Below are 27,746 nucleotides of genomic sequence, written 5' to 3' on the forward strand. Positions count from 1 at the left end.
CGGCGGGTTCTACCTGGTCTGTGTTGCGACAAGCAGAAGTCTGATGACTCATTTGGAGGCTGACTCGAGAAAACAGCTCCCTCTTAGCACAGATTTCTCGTTTCCCCCGCTTTATTCCTGAGTGGGTGAAGCAGGCTCACGCGCCAGTCCCCATCATTAGCTGCCCGGGGCGAGGAAGACCTGCCGGACGCGTCGCAGACCTGCGCGAGCGCTTATTTCGCTACCCCTCCCCAACGCGGTATCGTTCTAGCTCGTGCGGCGAAGCGAAGTGCCATGCCAGTGAGCGCGTTTATGCGTGTCACCCTCCGATGCCTACCGACGAGCACTAGATGCGGTCAAAATGTGGGGGTGGCGGAGACTCTGACTATGTTTCTGCTCTAAGCAGACGAGGGGAATGAAGACGGTCAGGCTATTTTGCCTAAGAAAAGGGGATTGGTAAATGTTTTTACCGAAATATTTAACGATCATGCTTTATTTTCAGCTGGTGATAATGGCGGGGACAGTCATGCTGGCATATTACTTCGAGTACACCGATACGTTCAACGTGCACGTCCAAGGATTTTTCTGCTATGACAACTCCTACACGAAGCCCTACCTTGGACCAGAGGAAACGAGCGCTATCCCACCCGCCTTGCTGTATACGTTGGTTGCAGGTGTCCCGACACTTGTGGTGAGTTTCTCTGTGGGAGTAGGAAATAGACTCCGTGGGAGTTTAGCTAGGAGAACAAAAGAATGATACTCAAACGCCTCTGTAACAGACATTGTGTGACATGCTTTGAGTATTATTCCACGATTTTATCGTAACTGCAGTTTCCGTTATTGAACTCGTGGGTCGAAACTTTTAGGCCACATTTTTGTGGTGTTTTGCATCGTTGAATCTGGTAAATATTTATATTAACTAGAATAGAGCAAATAGAAACTAGAATATTAAAATAATACCAAATCTTACCTTGATGTCAAACACTAATGAATTTGTGTAAGCTATGTTTTAGCTTTAACCTGTATTTATAATCTCTCTTTCACATCAATTGTGTACACTGAATATATTGAACTGAATATGTCATGAACTATGAACTGAACTGTGAACTGAATATATCATGAAAATATGTCCTCTTTTATTTCATGGGGGGCTTTGATGCCATCCTCTATAGTGATGCAATATGTTCTCGGTATGATGTTATAATTAACTTGCCCTTGTTTTAAATGTTGGCACAATGTATTCACAACCTATCATTGCAAAAGGTCTCAGTGGTGATGTGATTGTTTGCCTCCGACACTTTATAAAGCCCGTCTATAATGGCGCCAAAGCCCTTGTATTGCACATTACAGCCACTAACTCACATAATTAGTTCCATCACTGTGGATGCTCTGTCCTCAGTTTGATTCTAGTAGGTCTTCACACCCACTGTTGTAGGGGCATTATTAAGGTACAGAAGGGCTGCTTTTTCAAAATGCACACGAGTTCTATTCATGATCATGCTAACAAAAACGCACACCTGCACGCTCTGAAGACGTCTGTTAAGTAAGCACTACTTGAGAAACAACACTTGACACTGCGCAAATCATTTATTTGGCTATTTAGCTTGGACTATTACTCAGTTAGTCTATTGGTATAAGGCTCAAGCACAGTGTGTATGATCTTTCACATCACATTCAGCATGTCTGCGTTTGCGAGTGCAGTGTCTTGAGAAGTATGCTGTCATGTTGTCACTCTCTATCCTTTCGCGTTTAATCAGTAATGGAGTACGTTCCACTCTGCATTGCTACTTCATGTGAATGTTTATAGGCTTTAGTGAGTGTTTACTTCATGTGAGTGTTTATGGGTAGGGACTGGTGGGGCCTCTGGTGCAGTGAGAGCTCTTGTATATACTGTCATTTCTTGGAGGAAATTGACTCTGCTGACAGGAAAAAAAAAAAAAAATCTCCTTGTTGATTCCAAAGGGAGTGGCAGACTCATGCAGGTGAAATTCTTCACTGATGAAGGCGACAGCCTGCATCCAGCTTCTCCTGCATGCTCTCAGACTGAGTCCCAGAGATGAGTGATACGGCTCACGTTCACCTTGATACTGGACTGGAAAAACTAAAAGGAATATCATCAGGCTTTTCTCCAGCAGAGCTTAGTGTGCTGACTGAGCTTGGTCCCCCCAGGACCCATGAGCTTCTCAGCTCTGATTTGTAGTCAATGGCTGCTAGCATCACTGACTATGGATTGCAAAAACAAGAGTGAGACATAGTTTCACTAAAACCGATAAAAGTTCACATTGACACTAATACATATCGAAGATGATCCCTAAACCAAGGTGTGAGAATAGTTGGACAAACCTAAATCCTTTATATCTGTTATACAAGTAGGGTGCAGTGTAATGTTCAGGATCTGTAATCTACAGTTCTGGAGCTTTATTCTATACACTATTCCTAGCTGCTATTATTTATGTACAGGTTTTTAATTTTTTAAGTTGATCGATATTGCTCGTGAGACTTGAAATTTTAAATTGGAGTGACAATGATTAACTGTCTTCACGATTAGACAGATAAAGCATTTTATAACAAGTGTATTTACTTCTTTGGTGCTAAACCTGCTGAGCTATTGCAACCACAGAGAGTTCAAGAGATTGTGCACATCATTTGGATAATGTGTGAACAAAATCATCTGGCCCCATTTTATTTTACTTTTAAAGCCATTCTTTAAAACCCTAAATAATGTTATTATGTGATCTTAAGCATAAAATCTCATATAGATGTTGCTTGTCAGATAATTTGATTTAAGTAGGAATTAAACATGTCTTTAAGACATTGTTGAAGACATTATATTGAGCAATACTATGTGTGAACTACATGAGAAATGATGTTAAATGTTTTTTTCTCAGACTCTTATACACGTGTAGTCCATCCCTACACATGCACCCACATAGTTTCTGTTTCCCAGCTCAGCAGCCCTGGCTGTGACATACTGGAATGAAAAACAAATAAGATGGCACTGAACGCTAGTCCTCTTTATTTACAAGACATGTCTGCCTTAGGAAAAAAATGTAGAAGATTACTGTTTTGTACCTTGGGAGTAGCACAGTTGTTAGTCACAGCAAATAAAGAGCCCTATTTTTCACAAAGAGGCTTATCATTAAAACTTAGGTGGTAGTAGGCAGTGGTGTGTGTGGATATTTGTAAGGACTGCAGTAGATCAGAATGTAACAAAGCAGTGTGCCTAAAGCACTTGGTTTGTGAGCTGATGAAGAAACTTTAAAGTGAATTTTTTGGTACTGCATCTTCTATAGATTATATTTTCTTAAGCTTAAGGTCTTTTTAAGTGATACACATTAAAACCAGCCATTTTATATTCAAAGCCGGATAGTACAGGGAAAAAAAACAAAAAACCTTGTTGCTAAATATATACTCAGTGGCTACTAGAAACACATATTATAAGTACATATTATGAGTGTAAAATCACACTCTGCAGTGTGACTGTTGACAAGCATAAATCATGAACTACCCTTTTTTCAGTTTCCTATAGACCAGATATTATTTTTGTCTTGGAATTTTTTCACCACAGCCTGATATATTATTGGTATGGTCATGGGTGCTGAACTAGTACCAAGTTATCTGGCTCACTAATGCTGTTTTTACATGTCATAGTTACTGCTGAGCTGAGAGTGGCATTCTACACACAAATATCCAGTCAGCAGCAGCGTGGTTAGACGCTGACCATTGATGAGCCGCTGGAGTATGGCTAACTCAAGCTGTGCATGGAAACTGAGGGGCTGTGGTCTAACTACACCTACAAGGTGTTTCTGTTTAAATGGTCTTTCTGGTAATACTTGAATACTTGCATTCAGTAGCATAGGCATTTGCCAGAGATGCAGCAAACAAGATGCAAGTACATATTGTACTATAGATGTTGCACTGCTTACAATGCAGCAGACTGATTTGGGGCTTACTGTGTTTGGCACTTCACAACTTATAGAAAAGTGGGGGCACTACCTGGGCAATTTAGCTGTGATTTAGGTCTAGCTGTAGAGTTTAGAGAGATGATTAAACTTGACCTCGTACTCTTTGGATCCCTTAAACAGATATCATGAATTATGGATGCTGACGCTAGGCTCTAGCAGGTGGTTTGTTGTTTGACAGCTGTAGCTGAACTCTTTATGTTGCCATTAAATGAACAGCTGAAATAAAACTGTTGAATGAGTTTTGAGGATACTGGCATAATCTTGGACATGACGACACTTAAAAAAAAAAAAAAGTTTATTTAATATTATATTTTGGACCCACCCTTGAATGGGTCTGGTTGAGTTGTATTGCCTCTGTTTTTGCTTATAATTGTCTTTTACAGTTCTTTCGTTCAATAAAATATGTGCTGGGCCATCCTGGGTGTAGTTAATAAGTGCCAATTTTGGTTTTATGTCCTACAAATTATAAATCTCTTCTCACTTGTCAGTCTGCATGACAGCCTTTTTCTGAAACACGTTTATAGCCTTGCAGGTAATTAAGGGCCCTGAGGCATCAATTTGGCTTGAGTCTTGACCGATTTTAAGTGATTTTGATAGAACTTTGTCATTTTAGCCATTTAGGATTGTTGTGTAATCTGTTGTTAGCTTTAAAGAATGATATATTATTTTGTTGCTGTGGCTTTGAATGTGATATTTAGCTCTCCGTGATGTTTGTTATTTCCCAGTATTCCATGCGTGTTGCTTATTCATAAATACATAAATCAGAGTGTGTCAGCTGAAAATAATCCATTTCAAAACATGAAGGGGTAGGCAGCACAATCTGCAGTATAAATATTAATGACATCATTGGTAGATTTCCAAACCCTTGGATGAAATTTATGAAGGACTGCCAAGAATTCTATAAAACCCTTTTAACATATTTTTGGGGAAAAACTGCAAATTGGTTGTTAGGAAACATGACAGTTGTAAGGTACCCACAAATTTATGGTAGTGAATAAATCTGTTTAAACACAGGGGGTTACTTAGATCGTATCACTTAATTCTCAGTGATTATACTGGAGTGCTCCAATCTCTCGGTCGTGCTTAAATCCCTGACCGTTCCATTTCAATGGTCTTAATTTATTTATAACCTCATGCAAATCACTCTCTTTTTCAACATCCCACCACCAGTGATTAGAATTTCAGTGGTTTGAGGGGGGCTGATATATTATCTTATGCTCCCTTGAAAAAGTAATGAGGAAGAAATTGTCCAATGAAGCAAGATTCTTGGCGCCTAAGATTGGCTTCATTTTTAAAGCACTGTATCCCTCCCCATCTAGTATGCTTATGAAAGACCACAATAACTTCTTGGGTTTAAGCACCTCATTCATCTGCAACCCTGTGAAAGAGCACCTACCTTTCTCAGGGCTGACTGATGAGCTCAGTCTGTGGTCCAGACAGACATCCGGCTTATTCTCATGGTTTTACAGTAACACTGCGGTTTCTGTGCTGGCTGGAAATGGAGACACAGTGTGCAGCCTCTCCCTCTGGAAGTTCAGAGGAAAGACATCTCTGTTTTAGCCTGAGATTAACCAGCCTGTACAATTTGCACAAACAACTGACAGATGTTGACACATGCTGGCTCAAAGCTTGTGTCTTAATTGCTTTTATTGTGTGCTTGGCAGAGGGCTGGACAAACGCATCCTGGCTCACTGCAGGAATAACTGGCATTAGAGGGCCAGGAGTACAGCAATACTGTTAGCAAAGAGCTGCAAGCAAAGTCTTTTCCAAGGTTTCTTGGCAAGGCAGTGATGATAAAACATATGTGTGTGTAATTTAGAGATGGAATAAAAGTTTTAAGGTCTTAAGTTGGTAACCAGTTGTAACTTTGTCTTCCTGCATCATGAGCACTACTGCTTTAATCTGTGGTTTATATCTATTAGTCTTAATGGAATGGTAATGTCATGCAAAGCAAAAAGGCAGACAAGAGATTATTTTTAAGAGATAAATAGTTAGAAAATAACTATACCACTGCACTTATACTATCTATACCCATATACACACTATCTATACCAGTATACTCACACTAACTTTACCACTACACTATACCACTACACTCAAACTATCACTATATCACTGCACTCACATTAACTATACCACTACACTAATACTAAATATATCATTACACTCACAGTAACTATACCATTACACCATGCTAACTCTACCACTGCACTCATACTATCTTTATCACTACAATCATGCTCGCTATACCAATTGTAATGAAGGCACACACATGAGGGAGAGGAACCAGCTGCAAAAGGTTGTTTTTTTTTTTTTATGTGGCAAGTAGGAACCGTAGGGAAAGGTTGTTGGGCTTGGAGCTTTCCAAGTCAGGTAAGAGGAGTTAGGCGGGTAATTTTGGTGAGGTCGGTCTGAGGTTGAAAATGCGAGGCAGAGTACGGAAGGCGTCCAGGGGTCAGGCAGGACATACAATTATGCCATTATACCCACATTACTATACCACTACACTCACACTAGCTATACCACTACACTCACACTAGCTATACCACTACACTCACACTAGCTATACCACTACAGTAACACTAACTATTCCACTACACTTACACTAACTATACCATTAAACCCACATTACTATACCACTACACTCACACTAGCTATACCACTACACTCACACTAGCTATACCACTACAGTAACACTAACTATTCCACTACACTTACACTAACTATACCATTAAACCCACATTACTATACCACTACACTCACACTAGCTATACCACTACACTCACACTAGCTATACCACTACACTCACACTAGCTATACCACTACAGTAACACTAACTATTCCACTACACTTACACTAACTATACCATTAAACCCACATTACTATACCACTACACTTACACTAACTATACGCCTACACTTACACTATCTTCATCACTACACCCACACTAACTATACCACTACACTCACACTATGAGTCACATCACCAGGCATGACACTGAGAAGGTCTGGTCTGAGCTGGTTCCCTGCAGCAGGCAGAAGGGAGCCTTGGACAGGTGCTGGGGAGCCTTGGACATGTGTTGTAATTGTAAGGTTGGCATTTCAAGTCCTACCATTGCAAAGTTGCCACTGCTGGGCCCCTGAGCAAGGCCACTGGACCCTTAGATTAGAGAGCTGTGCAGAATTTATACTTGCGCTTTTACTGATTTATTTATTTTTTCTTACATGTTCTGCTTTGAGATGGGGATCCCTTCTGTGTTTTCTTTCCTTACATTACCCACTGTACTTCATTCTCTGACTATCAGTAAAACTTGCACCTGGCTACAGACCTGTGGTCCTCTATGCACAGAATAACACGAAGGTTCACATCAGTGAGGTCACTAATCTGCAATATACACTGACGTGCCAAAAGTCATGGGATAGCAGTAGATATTTTGTCATTACTTCAGGGGATGGCTTGGGAACGCCCACACCTGTATAAGTTGTGAAGTGTTATCTTGTGAGTGATGTTAAACACAGCATACTCATGACAAGGTGACGTGAATTATTGGAGTGAATTATTGAGTTATTGGAGTAACGAGGCATGATAGTGGGTGCCAAAAGGATGTGACATTCCATTTCTGAATATGTGCTGGCATTTAACATTCCTCGATCCACAGTGGTACATGTATACCAGGAATACGTCATAGAAGGCATTACCACCCACAGTGGACTGCGCAGTGGCCGCCCACAGGTTACTTAATGATCGTGACCAGTGGTGTCTGGCTAGAACTGTCCGTACGAACAGACAAGTGACTCTGGCAGAAATCACATCCACATTCAATGCAGGAGGACCCCCCACACACATATCATGCAGGTCAGTGCAGCATTGTTTAGCTTCTATGGGATATGGGAGCACAAGACCCACCAGAGTGCCTCTGTTAACACCACAGCACCAGACACAGCACCCCACCTGGGTTCGTGAGGTTGCTAACTGGACCCTAGTGGACTGGCAACATGGCATGGCCTGATGAGTCACTGTACCGATGGCTTGGGCTGATGGTAAAGTTCTGTGCAACCTGGTGGTGGTTCCATACTGGTGTGGGGTGTGATCTCATGTCATGGCTTGGGTCCGCTGGTCCACCTAAACATGTCATTGTCTGGTGCTTGCTATGTTTCACAGCTTGGTGACCATTTTCAGCCCTTCATGGACTTCATGTACCCCCACAGTGATGGGATATTCCAGGAGGATAATGCACCTTGCCATTGGGCCCAAATTATCCAGAATTGGTTTGAGGAGCATTCTGGAGAGTTCAAAGTACTGGTGTGACCTGCATGTTCAGCTGACATGAGCCCAACTGAGCATTTATTGGATGTGGTGGAGAGGTGCATTCACTCATTCACATTTGAGATCATGCACCTTCAAATACCACAGAGTTGTGGGTGGTTATTCATATACCATGGCTCAACGTCCCTCTAGACGTCTTTGTCCACTTGTGGAATCGATACCACGTTGAACTGCAGTTTGCGGGGCTTGAGGGGGTCCTACATGATACTAGTGTCTGTCCTATGACTTTGGGCATGTCAATGTTCAATAAAGCCTCTTATTACCTTTAGGGCTTCCAGTCTACAATCAGGTGAGATGTTAAACAATAGATGCAGTGAGATAACCAAAAGAGAGACTGAAGCAATCAGTGAAATGCTGTGAAATGCTATAATTAAAAAAAAAACCTTTAAGCATTTGCAGTTGCCAATGGAAACCAGGAAGAGAAATGGAGCACAAAATAGGAGAGGCATATTTCACAGTTTCAATTAGCCTTCCCCTGCACTGCAAGGTTTCACAGATGGTGGCTTTACAGCTAAACCTGTCTGTGGTTTGGTGCAAAAACTTGTTCACTTATGGATTTTCAAATAACCATTTAGGAAATGACTTTGCTGTGTTGGTGCCTGTGAAGGGGGTCTACAATATTCATGAACCATGAATTAGAGCTGGGTCTTGTGTGCACTTTTTCTCTGTGCATCATTAGTGAAAGGACACTTAACTGTAGTTTCCATTCAAAGCTTGTTTTGACAAGGGCTATAACTTTGTGATATAATGTGATGTACCTTATATTATACTTTTACTACATTTTAGTGACCATGACACTCTTTCACTTAGCAAGTGTTCTAATGTATCAAGTCATGATTTAAATTAATAAAAGCCCCACATTTGGGAATCCTAACTGTCCCTTAAGGATGCCATTTATCAAAACCGAATGTTCCCATAACCATATAATATAAACACAGGTATAGGTACAATAACTCATAGGAATACATTAAAGCCAACATACATTGCAGGGCCATTGATGCAGTCCCCCTCCATGCTGTGTTCTGAGCAGCTTTCGGCTTTTGCCAGCATATAAATGGGGTTATATGAGAGCACAGTTTAGGACAGAGACTATTCAGAGCCAGGAGAGTCACACACACACACACACACACACACACAAACACAGAGGATGAAAAACACTGGGAGAGTTCAGCTCAGCATAACTTCTCATCAGTTTTCCATCAAGGACTGTGTGACAAACACTTTCAGTATCTTTGTATAGGAAACAGGAAATTGGTTTAATAAAGAAACAAAAAGCATGGATGTGACAGCCTGCCATTGGTACATTTTTTTTCTCTCTGTTGTCTGTCAAGAAATGAGATCAAAACACTCCAGTATTCACAACCTGCATAACTTACATTCATTAGCAACCCATCTAAGATACATGTGGGCCTAACAGCAAAGGGGCAGAGCGTGTTGCATTTACAACTGGGTGGAGGATTCTCAGGTCTGGGGCTGTGGCTTTCTGCAGTACATGGCCCTACTCTTCTTTCAGAATTATGGCTTTGTCACGTTAGGCCTGGGCCTTGTGACTTCAGAGCTCAAAGCATCAATTTAATTTTACTGTCATTAAGTCCACCTGAGTTGTTAATCATTTTCTTTTTTTTTAATCTCCCCTGGTGATTTTTGTGCTCTTGAAGATAACGGTGACGGAAGCAGTGCTGTTCCTGATGCTGTACACATCAAAAGACCCAGACAGTCGAAGGAAGACCATCGTGACCGGAGACTGCTGTTACCTCAACCCTGTGGTGCGCAGAACCTTCCGCTTCTTGGGTGCGTCCCTAATCTCACCATTGTAGTTTATGACACAGGTAATTTTCCATCATCTGGTTCTCAGAGCAGAGCCAGCACTTTGCTTCTAATGCCCTTGTATTACACTGCTCCAGCCATGTTTTGCAAGCTGATGTCTCTATGAGATAAGGATACAGTGGTAAAGGGGATTATTAGCCTCGACCTCAGAGGAAATCCACTCCCATCTTTTGTACTGCTTTTAGCTTCCTTTGGAATACGCCCCCTTTTTCTCTTCAAGTGACTTCACTACCACCACTGCAATGTGTGAAAAAACCTTAATCATTATGGTTTATTTGATTTATATATTTATTTATTTTATTTTTTTTCCTTAATTACTAAGTAAATAGGGCAGTGGTAGCTCAGTGATTAAGGTACTTGACTTGTAGTCGGAAGGTTGCTGATTCAAGCCCCACTACCAAGTTGTCACTGTTGGGCCACTGAGCAAGGCCCTTAACCCTCAATAGCTTCAGTTGTAATTGTAAGACACTTTGGATAAAAGCATCAGCTAAATGCTGTAAATGTTACATTTATAGAAAACATAAAGAAAGCTTAGTTAGATGTGGGATCATTTTTCTGTTTTCAGATCACTTTGGGTCAGGCAGTGGTAGCTCAATGGTTAAGGTTCTTGTCTAGTAATCAGATGTTAGGCCCTTGAGCAAGGGACTTAACCCATACTTGTTCAGGGTGTATTCTATCATAATTATTAATAAGATTTTTTGGATAAAAGTCTCAGCTAAATTCCATAAATATGTAGAGTATAGAGCAGAGGACATGAAGGTGCTAGCTCAGACAACAGATTTTCTCCTAAACCTTGCCTCAATTATTGTCTTAATCCCACTCCACTAATATGGCTACAAGAACATCGGTGCTAGTAGCAATGCACTTACCCTGAACTATATTTAGTCTTTCAGTGACTTCTCCAGTAGCTCCTTTTATCTGCTTGTCCCATGTTTGGTCTGGAACAGTGTGTTCTTTTGCCATTGCGTATTTCCTTTGATATACTATAGCTAAGGCGATAAAGAGAGGGATCATTTCCAGGGGCCCATTTTGCTGATGTTTATAATAGTGGTAATTTCAGCTCTTTGCATGTCAATAGAATGAGTTGAAGTGAAACCAGTTGATTTGCCATCTCTCATTATTTCCATAATGACTCACATGGTGCTGTTTTTCAGAGGAGATAAATTTAGAAAATAGCTTTAGGCCTGATCTTGCCTAGCTCAGACACTCTTCTGCTTTGCATTCTGGGGTTCTCTTCCTCCATTTACTTGCCACCTCTGATGAGGAGAGAATCTTTGCTACTTTATACTACTTATTTGAATGCATAGAACCGGGAAAAATAAACATTTGAAGATGGCTTCAAAAGATGTCAGTTCTGTGGTGTGTCATGCCGACTTACCCCTGCCCTTAGAACTAAAACTAAAACTAAGTTACTGAGCAGTGTTTGAGAACTCAAGTGTTAAATCCATTTCCAGGGGAAAGAAAAATTCTGCATTTATCACGACTCATCTAGGAAGTCTTCAGATCAAATGTACCATTGATTTATTTATTTCCATTTTGGAAATGCAATCCCTGGACTGAGGGATATTAATCTCTTTGATAATTGACTGAGACGAAAAGCCCAGAATGTTGAATAAACTAGTTATAGTACAGTCTGTTAAAGACATTTGTACTGACATGATAGCCAGGATATCTTCCTTTCTGAGACACGCACATGTAACAGACACACACAAAAATACACTTTAATCGGAATCGGCATCTCCTAGCAAAGACGTAATGGCCATGCGCTGTGGAGAGAGTTGCACCTGTGCCTTTGATGTGCAGCCAGGGCCCAGTTCTGATTGCAGCCTGATGCAGTGAACCTCAGTCAGCATCAAAGTTATTGAGGTCACCCAAGCACTTACAACAACACCCGCCGCATGACCTGCCTGACACGCACCAAAGCTCAGGTGGAGCTACAGTTGGCAGGCTGCAACAACTGAAGCGTTCCATCAATAATAATGCTATAAGACCACAAACACCAAGATGTTTAGATCTTTGATATTCTGTATGATTAATCTTTGAGCCAGTTTCAGGCTGCAGAGGTGGTGTTAAAGCAATACCCAAACTAGGCTGTACATCTAAACGTGTCTTTTGTATACTGTACAAAGCAGTGGTGTGTAGCTGGGCATATCAGGCTAATGAGGCTAGATTTGTCCTTTATTTTTGATGCCAAATTGGAAATTTGCTGTGTCTTCAATTACACAGACTTCATTAATTCTTGGATTAGTTGTCTTTGGTAGTCTTATTTGTGGTATCATTAGATAAATGTTATTTGCTCATGCTTACGAACATGACTCACTGTTGACTCATGTCATCTGATGACTATAATAGTAGCTTTGATTTTGCTTTGGAGTTCATTTAATGTGCAAAAATTACAAATCTGGTGACAAGTGAGATTTAAGACTAGACAAAAGGAAAACGGCATTTCCCAGAGATAATAGGGAAGACTTGCATACATGGTGCCTGACTGCAAAATCACCATTAAAGTAAAGTGGAAAATGCTTTGTTAAGAAGCAAGGACAAAAAACAGGTGACAGACCGGAAGAGGCCTTGGCCAGTGTCTTATACCTGAGGTACTCTTACAGGTCCTATTCCTACGGCACCATTATACTCTCCAAGTTGCTGTTTAGGAAAAACAAGTTTGCCTTAAAAGTTTACTTTCTCTACAGCCAAGTGCAGTCTAAGTGTACTTTTCCGGTACTCTAAAATGAATTCAAACCCTGGTGGAAGAGTTAGTAGTCTCTTCCTTGTGAACTTGACATTTATGTCTCCTTAAGTACGTGGCACGTTAGCATTACACAAGGAGGTGACAGCTCAAAAACATTTAGAAGTTTAGAAATGAAACGTTGAATGTCACTTCAGTGTTTGAAACCTCCTGAGTGCTTTCTAGTCTTTTGAGGGGTGGAAGTAACAAATATTAAATGATGAAAATTAAGCCTATATAAATGGATGTGAATTAAAATGAGAGTAAATAAAATGCATGTGAATTTAACATTTGAGTGTTATTTGATAATCAAATAACAGTTTAATTTTTAAAACAGTGCTGACCTGATAAAATGTGATTACAAGATGATTAAAAAGCATGTGTTGGTGTCTTGTCATTTATCATTTAACTCAAGCCATTTTTGTTACTGGCATCATCATTAGTGATTTTATTACTTGTCTTACTTATTTAACATTAGTCATTTTTTATACTGGCCCTGTTTATTGTTGAACACAAGTCATGTTGGTACTTCAGCCTCTCGCGGTTAAATGTCATTGAGAAAGTTCTGCCTGCCTACTCTCAATGATTTGCTCGACATTCCTCTGCTGGTGTCTATGAGGGGTATTGGTATGAATGTAGCCCACTGGTGTTTCGAAGTTAACAATGCCAAATGATGTTCCAAAACCTCTAATGCCAAGTTTGCCAGCTTGCTCAGGGCAAGCACAAGCTTTAGATTCTTTAGGCACTGCAGAAACAACACCTTAGACAGAGAAATCAGTGCTTCCCATTCATACGTGTGTTAGTTATTTTACAGTAATAGCTCATGCACCTTCGTCTTGCAGAAGTTGGAATCTGCCTACCCTAACCTTAAATCCATCTAGTACTGAAAACGTGCTTCACCATCATATTGATTAGCTTCAGTCATTTACTGACAGCACACAAACCAGCTATGTTGAAATCCATGACGGACTAATGGAAATCGTTAAGGAGGTCGCAGCTGAGGAATATTAAACCGTGACCGTCCTACTGCTCCTCGTCTGTCCGGTGTCAGATTAAAGGGACATTAGCATTCTGCAGGCGATTCTTGGACCACGACCTCAGCTGCGACCTCCTTAAAGTCTGACAGGATGAACTCTTACACTTCCTGCTAGAGATCAATCACCCCCATTGTTATAAAATAACTAACACATGCACAAATGGGAAGCGTTGATTTCTAAAAACAATGTTTCATAAAAAGTGATGTTCTGTGTCTAACGTGATTTTCCTGTAGTGCCTAAAGAATCTGGCAAGAAGCCTGTGCGTGTCCTGAGCAAACAAGGCTTGAATTAAATGATAAACAACACAAGACAACAAAAATTACTCAAATCATTTAGTAAAACGTACATTTTCCTCATGTAAAACCCCTCCTCGTCAATGAATAATAAAACATATTTGATTTAAAAATGATATTTTACCATATCAACACTGATGATAATCAAATAACAGTTCATTTCTGTCAAATCAATTAACTTCCACTCAGATTTTAAATTCATTAATTTTTAGCGAATCTAATTTTATTTCATATGCATTTTTACCTGCTTAATTTTCATCATTTAATATTTGCTACTTCCACCCTTCATATTAATTATATTCTGAGTATACTATTTTAAAACATGATTCTGTTCCCCACAATCCAACAACAGCAATGTGTAGTTGATTGATTGTCTGCTTTGCTCTCACAGGTGTGTATGTGTTTGGCCTCTTCACCACGGACATCTTTGTGAATGCCGGCCAGGTTGTAACGGGGAACCTGGCCCCTCACTTCCTCACAGTGTGCAAGCCCAACTACACAGCACTGGGCTGTCAGCAGGCTCTGCGCTATATCAGCCACCAGGAGGCTTGCACAGGCAACGAGGATGACATCCTACGCGCCCGCAAAACCTTCCCCTCCAAAGAAGCAGCGCTCAGCGTCTACGCTGCCCTCTACCTGGCTGTGAGTTACTCAACTAATGGTTCCTTCTCCCGTCCTACGCCAAGCTGGACATTAATTATGCAAACTCATTCATTTCGATGAACATTTCCAAAAATCCAGAATGTTCCGCATAATCTAAGTTTTGAGGAAGACCATGCATGTTTTGGTGGGCAGAAGTGCACCCGTGTCCTTCCTTCAGGTTGTCAAAATGCCCTGTAATCTGTTTGTCCTTCAAGGAGCCAGAGAGATGCCTAAGTAAAAGCTGTTCTGCAGTTCCCAAGCTGGGGCCTAATGTCCCTCACTCCGCTGCTCTCCTGCTGTGTGCTGTTATGAACAAAAGAGACTGAAATGTGTCTCGGTGCAACCTCCGTGGAGCATTCTAATCTGGCACGCAAGCGAAGGAGATGACATCACTCTTGGCTGCTTTTGAAATGCAGATGTGCAGTTGCAGGAGGTGAATTTGCTTTGTGCTCATCAGGCCGAGAGAATGCGCTGAGAGGGAGACAGGATGCAATATGGCGTTTTTGAAGGCCGTGTTTGCTAGGGGGTTTTTCCTTTACAAGTGCCAAAGGAAAGTAGGAGCTCTCATTCTGGCCTTGACTACCATCTCTCCATCATGCAGTCTGTTAATCTAATCCATTGCTGACACGAAAAGAAACTTTAGGTTAAAATCAGCATGATGGGGCCAAATCTCATCCATCAGAACTGAACGTTCTAATGCACACTTTCCAAAACTGTGTTCTGTGTTGTTTAACAGCACAGTTGTCTAAACATCTTCAGGTCTAGGTTGTTTTGGAAATGAATGTATTTGTGGTATACTGGGAATACTGGGTACATAGCTTTGGGAATGATTCATTCTATAGAAGCTTTCTTCTTGAAGCCCCAATATATGCCTCTCCCTGTGTTTCTGTAGCCAACCTTTCAGCTTCAGTCTCTCCCTCCCCCCAACAGGTTAGGGAAATTAATACCTTTATGACTCTCATTCATTTCTCAATTCACACTCCAACTATGCATAATGGAAAGATTTGATTTGAGGCAGACTGCATTCACAAATGAAAAGAGAAGGAGACAGAGGATCCAGACTCATTTGTTAATGAGCATCTGTTTTATTTGAGGCCATCTCATTTCCGATTTGGAGCCAGGTGTGTGTTTGACACATAGGCTGTGCAGCAGGGAGCGGACGTTCCCTTTGGGTGTTTGTTAAAAAGGCCTGTTTGGTTAGTGTATTAGAATGGGTCATGAAGAAGCAGAGAGCTGGGTAGTGCTACTCAGAACCTCTATGCTGAGATCTGTTGTGTGGGAGGATGATCGTCTATGTTCTGTCCTCATAATGCCACAGGCACAAATTAGCAGTGGACATTCATGAATTACACACATGAGCTTTTCAAGATTCTCTTCATGGTCTATATTGTTGATGCAAGACTAACCAAAAACAGCATGGCATTGAGAAGGCATAGAACATATGAAATTATGTAAAATATAAAACTATGAATGATGCTGAAACGTATGGGAATTTTAGGGTGTTGAGATTTGAGAGGTTTTAACGCCAGTTAATGGTGTTTCAGGAGAATGTGAAATATCCTCAGTAGAAGATGTACAGACTTCAAAATAAAACCATTAAACTGAGAACCTTTGATCAAGTGATAAAATAAATGTTCTGTTAATGTCACACATTCAGTTCATAATTCTTAAAAGAGGTCCCAGTGAAATGAAAAGGTGATAGTATAAATGTTCGGCTAATGTCACACATCTGGTTCAGAATTCTTTTAAGAGGTTCAAGTAAATTGAAAAATATTCCTTTTTGGGCATTACATGAGGTAAATCAAGTTGATACTATAATTTAGCTGACTGGCTCAGCAGAAAGGAAGGTCCCCTGTGGATGAGAGACTGCTTGTGTGCAGTGGGGTGTAAAATTGTATTTCTGACAGCTGACACGCTCCAGTCTTCAGGATGTCCACATGTGCTGTCCTTGACCCCAAAGGCAAAGTTTTGCTGCACATGCAGAGACAACGCAATATCACATTTGCTGCAGCTGCAGATGACGGAGGATCTGGGCCTGTGTTGAAAGCCCACTCTGTTTTAGATGGTGAGGTTAATGGCTGGAAGACTTCAGCCAGGTAGTTTTGCATTTTTGTAGGTTGAAGGTTGTTGAGCAGAAAAAGAATCAGGTTAAACATGGCATAGAACTTTCTGTAGAAGCCATTTGTTCTATAGTTTATAATTAGGTTCAATGTTTGTATGAGCAAGTACTTATATATTAAAAGCCAATTAATCAATCAAACCTCTGAGTCATTTTTGTATCACACACTAATAATTTCTATTTGGAGACAGAGGAATAGAGAGAGAAAACTAATTGGCTTATTATTTAAACATAGACCTGTCCTGTTATATACATACATATAAATCTGAAGAAGATTCTGTGTGAGTGTGCTGTATTAAGAGATGTTGTGATATTCAGAATTGTAGTAAAGTACACAGAGTTTCCACAGAAACAGAACGTTTCAGACAGAGGTCCTTCATCAGCTGTGCATGCAAAGTGCTGTGAAGCACAGCTGATGAAGGACCTCTGTCTGAAATTTTCTGTTTCTGTGGAAACTGTGTGTGTGTGTGTGTGTGTTTTATTTATATATATGTATGTATGTATATATATATATATATATATATATATATATATATATATATATATATATATATATATATATATATATATATATATCTTTATCTTTCCCCTTGAGATAAGGTGATACAGCATCATAGCATGGTGACCTTTGAGTCAAAAGAAATTGTCAAACAAACAAGGGAGGTGGTCCTGTGTAATGGCTCAGACACCCATGGGATTACAATTATGGCCTTTGTCTGTTGCCTTCTCAGGACCTTCAGCAGTGCCATGCTTTTAGAATGTGAATCCACAGGAAGTGAAGTTTTGTGTGAGCGCCATCTCCGCCATGGAGCCTCAGCTCTGTCTCATTTGGCACGGGTCATCTGGCTGCCAGACAGGGCTGCCCCAGGCATGCTGTCCGCCTCCCCCACAGCCGGCCCGATTTAGCCCAGACCGCTAGGCAGCTGCACACTCCCCGTACATGCACACTCCTGTATATGCCTACTTCCCACACATGCAAACTCCTGTACATGCACACATCCCACACATGCACACTTCCCACACATGCACACTCCTGTACATGCAAACTCCTGTACATGCACACTTCCCACACATGCACACTCCTGTACATGCACACTCCTATACATGCACACTCCTGTACATGCACACATCCCACACATGCACACTCCTGTACATGCACACTTCCCACACATGCAAACTCCTGTACATGCACACATCCCACACATGCACACTCCTGTACATGCACACTTCCCACACATGCACACTCCTGTACATGCACACATCCCGTACATGCACACTTCCCACACATGCACACTCCTGTACATGCACACTTCCCACACATGCACACTCCTGTACATGCACACTTCCCACACATGCACACTCCTGTACATGCACACTTCCCACACATGCACACTCCTGTACATGCACACTTCCCACACATGCACACTCCTGTACATGCACACATCCCACACATGCACACTTCTGTACATGCACACTTCCTACACATGCACACTCCCCACACATGGCCATGCACATGCACATATGCAAGAATACAGTCCCGGCACCCTTTATCACACAAATGCTACATATAAACATGTACTATATGTGTAATGTTCTTCAACTGCATACCTTATTGGGCATATTGCCATTCACAGCTCTGATCTGTTGATTTACACCCCCACATCCTCATTCAATCCCTTGTACACTGCCTGGCATTTCATGGGCATAGCTGGATAAGACCTTTTCTAATGGCTGTCGTTAGCAGTGACGGAGAAACCTGGGCAGCCCCTATAAGTGTGTCGGATCTGTTTCCGCTCCCAGACACCAGGCCCTGTTTCCTCTCTCAGGAATTCTGAAGCTGCAGTAATCCGGGTTTATGCGCTACACCCATTAATGCTCAAAAATCCATTATCTGAGTGATGAGAAGAGGAACAGGCTTTAGTGCCCGTGGTGAAGTGAACGTCACTCACACTTTTTTGTTTCTTTTTATTTCAGATGTACATCACGTGCTCAGTGAGAGCCAGAGGAACAAGGCTGGCCAAGCCGGTCATGGCGCTAGGCCTGATGTGCTTGGCCTTCCTCACAGGCCTCAATCGGGTGGCAGAGTATCGCAATCACTGGTCAGATGTAATCGCCGGTTTCATCATTGGCGTGGCCATCGCCACCTTCCTGGTAAGGAGCTTTCAGCTGTGTGTCTGGCTTTCTCATGTTCTTTGAATGATACCCACCCCTGGTGCAGATGCCACACCCCCAGCGTCTATGCCACGCCCCCTGGTGTGTTGTCTACTATAACTGCCTCCTGACTAGCACAAAGCAGCCATCATTATGAGTGTCATTGTGCAGGCTGGCTGCAGGGAGTGATGAGCAAATAACACGTAACACAGGAACATGGTGCGTCATCATGTTTCCATTGCACTTTACACACTTTAACTCCTAGTAACCAAACTATTCTCTTCTCACAGACTCAGACAGTTAATTTAGCATTACTGTGAGGCATATTGACTGTGCTACTGCCCTTTCAGGAGATACAAGATCTAATGAGTACATTGTGAATGAAGGTTCTGTTGGACTATTGCACTTGTGCCCAATGTGTGTTCCAGGGGCCAGCCCCTGTAGGTGGCAGTGAACCAGAGCTGCAGAGACACTGCCCCAGTACTCAAGGAGGCAAAAACACTTCTGCAATGACTAAGACCCTTACTTTCTCTTTCGCTCTCTCTCTGTTTCTCGCTTCCTGCCTCTACTTCAACATTGCTGCTCCCCCTAAAGACATTTTGGCTGTTTGGGGTTAGCATGTATGGGCAGATTAATTTTTCTTCTGACTCCAGCAACCCACTCTGGATTTGTCCCTGTGCAGGCAGTGCACAGCTACTAAGAGCTTGCTCCTCAGCTCTGGGAGCTTAGTACTAATGGCATTGTGGTGAAGGAGATAAACACAGTGGCAGCTAGTGAATGTGTTATTTATGTCTGGGTGTCACTCGCCCTCACAGGGCACAGCGGTGACACTCGCTTTGGGCAGGTCCTCCAGCCACCTTTTAAAACGGAATAAGAAGCAAGGCCTTCATTTTCATTGTTTAAGTATAAGTTATGGCATGCACGCTTGTCTGGTGGCCAATGTGGCCTTGGGGTAAAACCTGCCTTCTGTAGAGAGTAGAGGCTATCACGCTTTGTGACTGCTTTGTGAGGGCATGTATCTGAACCTCCATCAAAGTGAGACTCTTGCTGTAGGTTCTGTAGGCCTTGCTGATAGAAGGACAGTAGAAGCTGGGGAATGGGATCACATCTGCTTGGTCAGATCATCACAGTTAAATGGCTTTCAGAGCTTTTCTATGTTCTGTGGAAGCACCTTGCAGATTTTACCTTCAGATTCTGTAATATGTTCACCTCTCACCTTCAGGCTTAGCCTCAGTGTGTCTATATGCTTAAAGTGTGTGGGTGTGTGTGGGTGTGTGTGTGTGTGTGGGTGTGTGTGTGTGTGTGGGTGCGTGTGTGTGCGTGGGTGTGTGTGTGGGTGTGTGTGTGAGAATTCATTTGATAAGGAGGATAAGAGACCTAGTCCAGTGGGATACTGACACAAACACAGCAGGGTGTAAAGAAGTCTTACAGCCAAGTAAGTCTGAGGAGTAACAGTATAGAGACAGTATAAAGGAGGTGCTTGGTTGCCTGGGCACCCATCAATTTACTGCAGGGTCTTCACGGATCTGAATGACCAAATTGGGTTCATTTAGATGGTAGATCATAGAAATATTTTTTTTTATGTTTCTTTCACTGTGTTTTGTGAAATAATTTTTATTAAGAGCAGTAATATATACAATTGGAATACATTTTGTCCCCCTGATGGGCAAAAGGAGTGGATGTCTCATTTAATGTGTTGCCAAGGACAGAAACCTTCGGTTCATATTTGATTGACTCTAGCAATTATTTCTGTAAGAGGCCACGGTTTGTCAGAACTAATCAAAGGAATACAGTTTTTTTCTTTCAGTGGTGTCTAAGTGAATGTGATGTGAAAGCATAAATAACTGATCCCATTGAACCTTCTTCATAGCTGCAGTGCACTTAAAAACTATAAGCTATATTGTGTAGGTACTGTACTTTGTGATGCTCTAATATCATAGCACCAATCACTGTCATTATTGGCTCTGCTCATAGACACTGCTCTTTATGACTGGTTTACTCTTGGTTTACCATCTGTAATGGATGTAATGACTTCAACTAATCACAATTACTATACTACAATTACAAGTGCTACAATTACTATTCTACAATTCTCCTACCCTGCTTACCATAATTACCAGCTCTCTTCCTGTCTATGGATTATGTGGAGCTATTAAAATAATGATTGGGCCATTTCAGTGCAGTCTTGGATATGGAGTTGTGTATTGCTAGAGAAAGCTCTTAAAGCATGAATATGGCTGAGCAAACCATGAACCGTGAACGTGACCAATTTTGCTCCTATTTGCCTTGTAGGTATGTGGTGTACCGCATCAATTATCCAAACCTCTCGGCCACAAGTACTATCCGGCAGTGTGAATAGCATTAGGCAGCGTTAATAGCTCTGGGAGAACGTGAGTGTTGGATAAATGTGAAACGCTAGGCAGGGAGAGATAGAAGAGGGCACTGCAGTAACCCGGCACAGAAGAACCGGGGCCTCACATATTCATGAGCTTTAGTCAGGGCCGCAGGGCAGCGGTCTGTCAGCTAATGAATGGCAGAATGTTAAAACCTCTCATATGACACACTGCACTCATTTCTTCAGTTTTGTCTCATATAGCACATAATTGAGCTTCATACCCTAAAGGCGTTCGTGTCTCTTCAGGATAAACATACGCTCCCTCCAGGAGACCCTAGCCAAAAGCGCAGCTGTGTGGAGAGCCGTGCACCCTTCTGATGCCATTCAGGTTTGAGTTTTGCCATACACAGCCAGATGGCTGAGGGAGCACAACTGGTTTCCTTAAGTAGGAGTTAAAGACAGAACTCGGTGTCTGTCCTCCCAGTGCTCCCGCAGTATAGCAGCACCTTCCCAAAGTTGGCTGGGCCGTTATGCATCAGAGGTCATGTGACTTTATTAGGCAGAGAGAGAGAGAGATGTAGAGCTGTGAGCTGAGGTGTGTACAGCAGATCCAATTCACAAAGTAAAAATCCTTTCTCAGGATTTAGTTCCATCTGCTTGCATTTGCTAATTAGCTCATCAGCTACAATTAATTAGTGCAGTCTTCTGGGTGATGCAAAATCACCACAGGTCGTTTACTTTTTGAAGTTGAAATTATGTAGATGTGGCTGCAGCCAACTGCACTGGGAATGCAACTGAATAAATGCAGCTCAATTGTGAAAAACAAACCAAGCTAATTTGTTAAAATGTATGCCACACAATTCCATTTTGAATTTGTTGCAGTGGGACAGAACGTTATGAGGTTGGCTCCTGTCTGCATGAAACCAATATAATTTGACAATACTGCTTGAAAAATTACCCTCATTTTTGTCTTATTTTTAGAATAATATAGTTTAAGACTCTCTCCTTCCTGTGCTGTATGTGAGGTTAGACAGCATATTGCATCAGTTTCCTTTTGTAGGGTTGCCCACTGACACTGTTCATTTAACCTTCAGATATACCTGTGCTGTGTGTTTGGTTTCTTTCCCCAAATTCACACATATGTAAATGACACATAGTCTGCTGCTGTTTCAATCCCTTGTGCAGGCCTTTGGTCCTGAATTTTTTTAGAACTGCTGTTCTGTACTACGTTTCAGGTTGTGTGTGTGGTCCATAACTTTAAAGGCACGGTGCTGTTAAGTGAAGACCCTCAGCAGGAGAGTGTGAGCAGCGGTGCCATGATGAGCATGCCCCGGGTGGAGAGCCCCCTGGAGAAGTACATGGCCTCACAGGTACGGTGCCGACGTCTCACCACACCACAGTCGTTCGCTCGTCCGGGACTCGTCCTGCTCGGAGCGCGGGACTTCAAAAAACTCACGCTGAATGATCATGTAGCCTTCATCAACATCAAACCCAGACACTTTCAGATGTGCCAAGCACTGTCTCTGTCCTGATAAGTCTGTGTGTGTGTGTGTGTGTGTGTGTGTGTGTGTGTGTGTGTGTGTGTGCGCATGCCTGGGTGTGCACGTGTATGTATGTGTGTATATATGTGTATGTGTTGGTGTGTGTGCACGTGTGAGTGTGTGCGTGTGTGCGTGTGTGTGTGTGTGTGCGCATGCCTGGGTGTGCACGTGTATGTATGTGTGTATATATGTGTATGTGTTGGTGTGTGTGCACGTGTGAGTGTGTGCGTGTGTGTATGAGTATGTCTGCGCGCGTGTGTGCACACGCATTTGTGCCTGTGTGTGGGTGGGTGCATCGTGGCTGATGCTCAGATGGATGAGCTGAGGGCGGAAGAGGAGGACACTGCACCCCGCTCACTGAAAGGGCACCTCCTGAAGCTCTTGAACTGCATCGTGGGAAAAAAACGCCGCTTCAGGCACCCGCAGAGCACAAGGCAATAAACGTATGAGCACCTGCGTGAAGAGTGGCACTGCCAAGCCTCTGGATACACTGCCATGCCTTTACCTCCATGCAAGAGCCAATCACGTTCATTCAATCTGAGTGAAGCAGTGACCTGTGCGGAATGAACCTGTATCCAGAGTCTTCTGCTCTGCTAGCTCAGTGCTCCTGTCTTCTGTGACTGCAATGAGCCAATGAGGGCAGCATTAATTGTCTGCCTTGATCATGCAGTACAGTCTTGCTATTCTGGCATGTTAGTGTGGCTCCAGATCTGACTTAACTGGTGTAATTCATTTGAGAAAATCAGAGAAGTTTAAAACCTGGTCAGCTAATGTGTACTGATTGTCCAGCTGAGTCAGGGCTGACTGTCCTGTATTAAAAATGAGTTGTCATGTGTCCTGAGTGGCTAACCAGTCCAACAGGTGTATTGGTATCTTTGAATTTGTGACATCTATTTCAAAATATTCTACTTTCTTTAGCAAATTTATCTGTATTTAAATCCCCATTAGAAGCTATCCTCAATGGTCGAGCAGTGTAACAATTCAGACCAGGCATTCAGCTGTTAATTACACCACATGCTGCACTCCTACCACTGGGCTAGAATAATTACACTGTAGGTACGAACCTTTAAACACAACTTACAGGACTTACAATATTACCAGGCACACAAGCAAATGACTCAACGATTTAATCCCAGTTTGCTGCGTTGATTCGTGTTTTAATAATATTAGGGATTAAATGCATTACTTGCCTGTTTGTTCAGTTAACTGAAGTAGCGATATGCCTGGTGTTGGGACTGGGGCTGCTTTCATTGAAACGCATGGGTTGGATTGAATAACATTAGAGTTATATTTCCACCAGTAAAAATGCTGATGGCCTATTTTTGCGTGCCCCAAGGCTCATGGCTGAAGAAAGCAGGCCAACCTTATGAGTGAGATTTGTCTTTAGTGACAGGGCACAGGCAGGTGAGGAGTGTGTGTGTGAAGAGGCTGGCGGGCCTGCACGTACCACCATTCTCTCTGCTGCCTGTGAAAAGGCTGCTGCGACCAGGCCTGGATCTCCGGCGCCTTACATGGATGATAGCACGATGGGAGGCTGACTGCACTGCAGTTGCTCCTCCCTATCCCTTGCAGAAGTGCTCTGGCTCAGAGCAAATGTCACTGGAAGCTGGATTAATTTTGTCCGGTGACAGGATGAGTGTCCTTACCACTGTTTATACTGGGGTCATATTATATTTCGGCAGTGACCTCTAAATACAATGATCATTTATCATGAGTCAGTGATGAAGATAATCATCTTCATCATTGACTGATTCTAAAGCTTACATTTGATAGATCAGTGCAGCAGGTTTGTATGTTCTGCCATAGAACTGATAGGAGAGTCTTGGTTTAATACTGTTCATGTCAGTGCAGAAATTAATTTAATAATCAAACGATTCCTCCTCCTATGATACGAAGGGAAAAAATATTCCTGTATGAGACAGTAGGTTTGCCTAGCCTTTTCTGAGTGAATCCTGTTTGCCATGACTCTACAAGAATACTACATCTGATGGGAGCTCCTTTGCTTTCAGATTTGGCTCACGGACAGGGGTTATATCACAGGCCAAATTTCTTAAGGTAGCAGAGAGCTGCTAGTGGCGGCATGGATGCATGGCATGCTGTCACCTGCGCTTTCCCCCAGCACCTGCACAAGTCTAAGGGTGGCAGGTTTGGGCTGATCTGAAAGCACGAAACTGGAACAGCAAAATTGGATGGTCCTCTCCCCTCCTCCCCCCTCCAGACTGGCTCCAGAATCCTTCCTGAAGATGTCTGATATAGATGCCAACATCCAAGCCAAGAAATGCAAGGCATTTTTATCCTAACACATTAACGTACCCTGACAGTTTACTGAAGTGAAATGTTGTAGCCTGTGTTTGCATGAAGGATAAATATGGTCATCTCTTGGTCCAAGAAAATACCCTATATGGAAAGGCTTGTGTAATTGGCATTCCCTTATTCTAAGTATAAATAGGTGTTCTTGACATATGAAATGTTTGTTGATATTTTTCCTCTGTCTCTCACAGAATCACATCACCTTCGATGAAGTCACATGACCTTGATTCAGCAGTGTGGCAGACACATTGGACATCCACGCTCTTTACCGTGCAGTCGTCCTAGTCAAGGTGCAATGCTAACCACATTAGTTATGTCCTCCGTAGTGTTGTTTTGGCTCATTCTTCCCTGGCACGCACGTGTGTTTGTGTGTGTGTGTGTGTGTGTGTGTATGTGCGTGTGTGTGTGTGTAAAAAATGTCAGTCATGTCAATGAATAATAGTGTCCCTCCCCAGTGTTTTGCTCTTGACCTGTCACAACTGGAGCATAAATCAGCTCAAAACTCACTGTGTGTAACTGCAGAGACTGTGTCTGTGTAGGAAAATTATCTGGTGACAGATGGAATTTGCCACTTTTCAAAACTGAACTTATTTCTGTAGATAAATGTATTTTCTTCTTTATTTTTCCACAGTATTATATATATATATGACAATACTTTTGTGACATGCCTTTATTGACAAAAATGTCAATACTTGTGTGGCATAATTTTTAATGCATTTGTTTAAAAAAATCAAATTGGAGTTGCCTACACCTAACAAAAGTCATCATACATGTCATTGATATTTATTGGTGCACTGGTGCAGTTTAATTAATAATTTCGTGTCAGTAACACAACAAGAAACCCTTAACTGCAGCATATTTAGTATAGTATGGATGGGATGTTTTTCAAAAAAATAATTTTAGTTCTAGTTATTTTGCTGATATTCCATATGAACCACTACTCAGACACAGTGGCAACATGTTGAACTACTACAGTAAAACATTAAGGCACTCAAAATGAGCATGGCCTTCCCTGCAGCGCATGCTTCTCCGTGAAGAATGGATCAGCCATGCAGACAATCACGAGTGTCCTCTCATAGGCATTCTGGGTAATTTTCCTAAATGGAAGTCTAACTGTCGTTCACTCTGGACCAATAACTTAATTGTTGAGAGTAGTGATGCATCACTTGAATCAATGAGTTAGGCAAAGACCATTGTGCGACCCAATTCCGCTTCTAGCAGGCCCAGAATATGGCTGTTGCTAGGTTATTTTTAGTGTCTTCTCATTTTCAAATGTATGTTAACTGCTAGTCTAATGGCTAACGTGATAACTGATGTGATTAGTTTGGATATGTCCGCAAAACCTAGCAAAAGATGAGATGGAGCCCCCTTGACCTTAAGCTAAATCCAACCAAGATACCTCAGATGCAACGAAGAAAATGGAAGGACTTCATCATTATGAATTCGATTCCAAATCTAGGAAATATGTCCAGCCCAGCATCGCACCCTGTGGATGAACAGCTCTAGATACCTTCTCTTCTTCAGCAGCATGCTTTGTCATTTATAGGCGCAATTTCCTGCTAATGTGACCAGTTCATAGAAGAGCAATAACATAACATTTAAAGCTTTCTCTTTCATGAGTATCAATAAAAAAGATCCTGTTGACATGGACCCATTTGGCTGTGTCCCCTAATATGGTATATTTTTATAATCCTTGCTGATGCACACAAAGGTCAGTATAATAGACACAAGAATTCTAGCACTTTAAAACTAAAATAGCAACTGCAGAGAAAAAGGGAACACTAGTTTAATTGCTGCATTAATGAACATAGTTATGATCAGGATCCAGTAGTATTCTGGTCAATGTGGACTAAAGTTACTACAGTGCTTGTGACAGTATCATATCTAAAGAAACACAAAGAATGCGTACAAAGAGTGAAACAGATTTCTCAGATTTTCTTGCTGTTTTTTCTTATGTTTGTGTAGTGTGCGTGCGTGTGTGTGTGTGTGTGTGTGTGTGTGTGTGTGTGTGTGTGTGTGTGTGTGTGTGTGTGACTATCAGTAAAATTACAAAAGTACATACTATACCATATGTACTTCATCCTTATATTAAAAAATGACAGTTAGTTTTGTTACTCATGGAATTGCTGTTCAAACCTGATGGCTGGATATCATTTCTCATTTTTAAATAGCAATTTGTTTATACTGATTATATTTTGCATATTTATGTTCACAACTTCTATCTCCTATTTGTTTTATAGTTTGTACAGGATTTTTGATTGTAAAAGGTACATCCTTACCTACTTTTTTAATTGCTAATTTCTATCTATGTTGTTAGCCATTACCACTTGTTTAGCTGTTGGTTCTGTATGGATGTGGTAGAATGGTGTACTATTGATTTTACATGGTTCCAGCTCCCTGCGTCCTTTAAAGACTTTCATCTAATCAAGGCATAACCCTTTTACACAGTAGAGGAAATGAAATTTAAAGTCTTTGAATAAAAAAATTCTATTCTAA

At 41.8% G+C, this 27,746-nt stretch overlaps 1 protein-coding gene across 2 annotated transcripts; it reads left to right on the forward strand.

Moving 5' to 3' along the window:
• Positions 1-19: 19 nt before the first annotated feature.
• Positions 20-27,746, forward strand: plppr5b (phospholipid phosphatase related 5b). 2 transcript variants are annotated; one of them, XM_027016064.2, is made up of 7 exons: positions 20-670; positions 9,929-10,061; positions 14,544-14,794; positions 18,888-19,064; positions 22,635-22,769; positions 23,253-23,383; positions 25,442-27,746. In XM_027016064.2, the coding sequence occupies exons 1-6, from the start codon at positions 440-442 to the stop codon at positions 23,379-23,381; spliced, it is 1,056 nt and encodes a 351-aa protein (XP_026871865.1). In that variant the 5' UTR covers positions 20-439; the 3' UTR covers positions 23,382-23,383; positions 25,442-27,746. The 2 variants fall into 2 exon arrangements, with proteins under 2 accessions (XP_026871865.1, XP_026871872.1); XM_027016071.2 differs by lacking the exon at positions 23,253-23,383.

This window comes from Electrophorus electricus, chromosome 10 (genome assembly GCF_013358815.1).
Source record: "Electrophorus electricus isolate fEleEle1 chromosome 10, fEleEle1.pri, whole genome shotgun sequence".
Lineage (NCBI taxonomy): Eukaryota > Metazoa > Chordata > Actinopteri > Gymnotiformes > Gymnotidae > Electrophorus > Electrophorus electricus.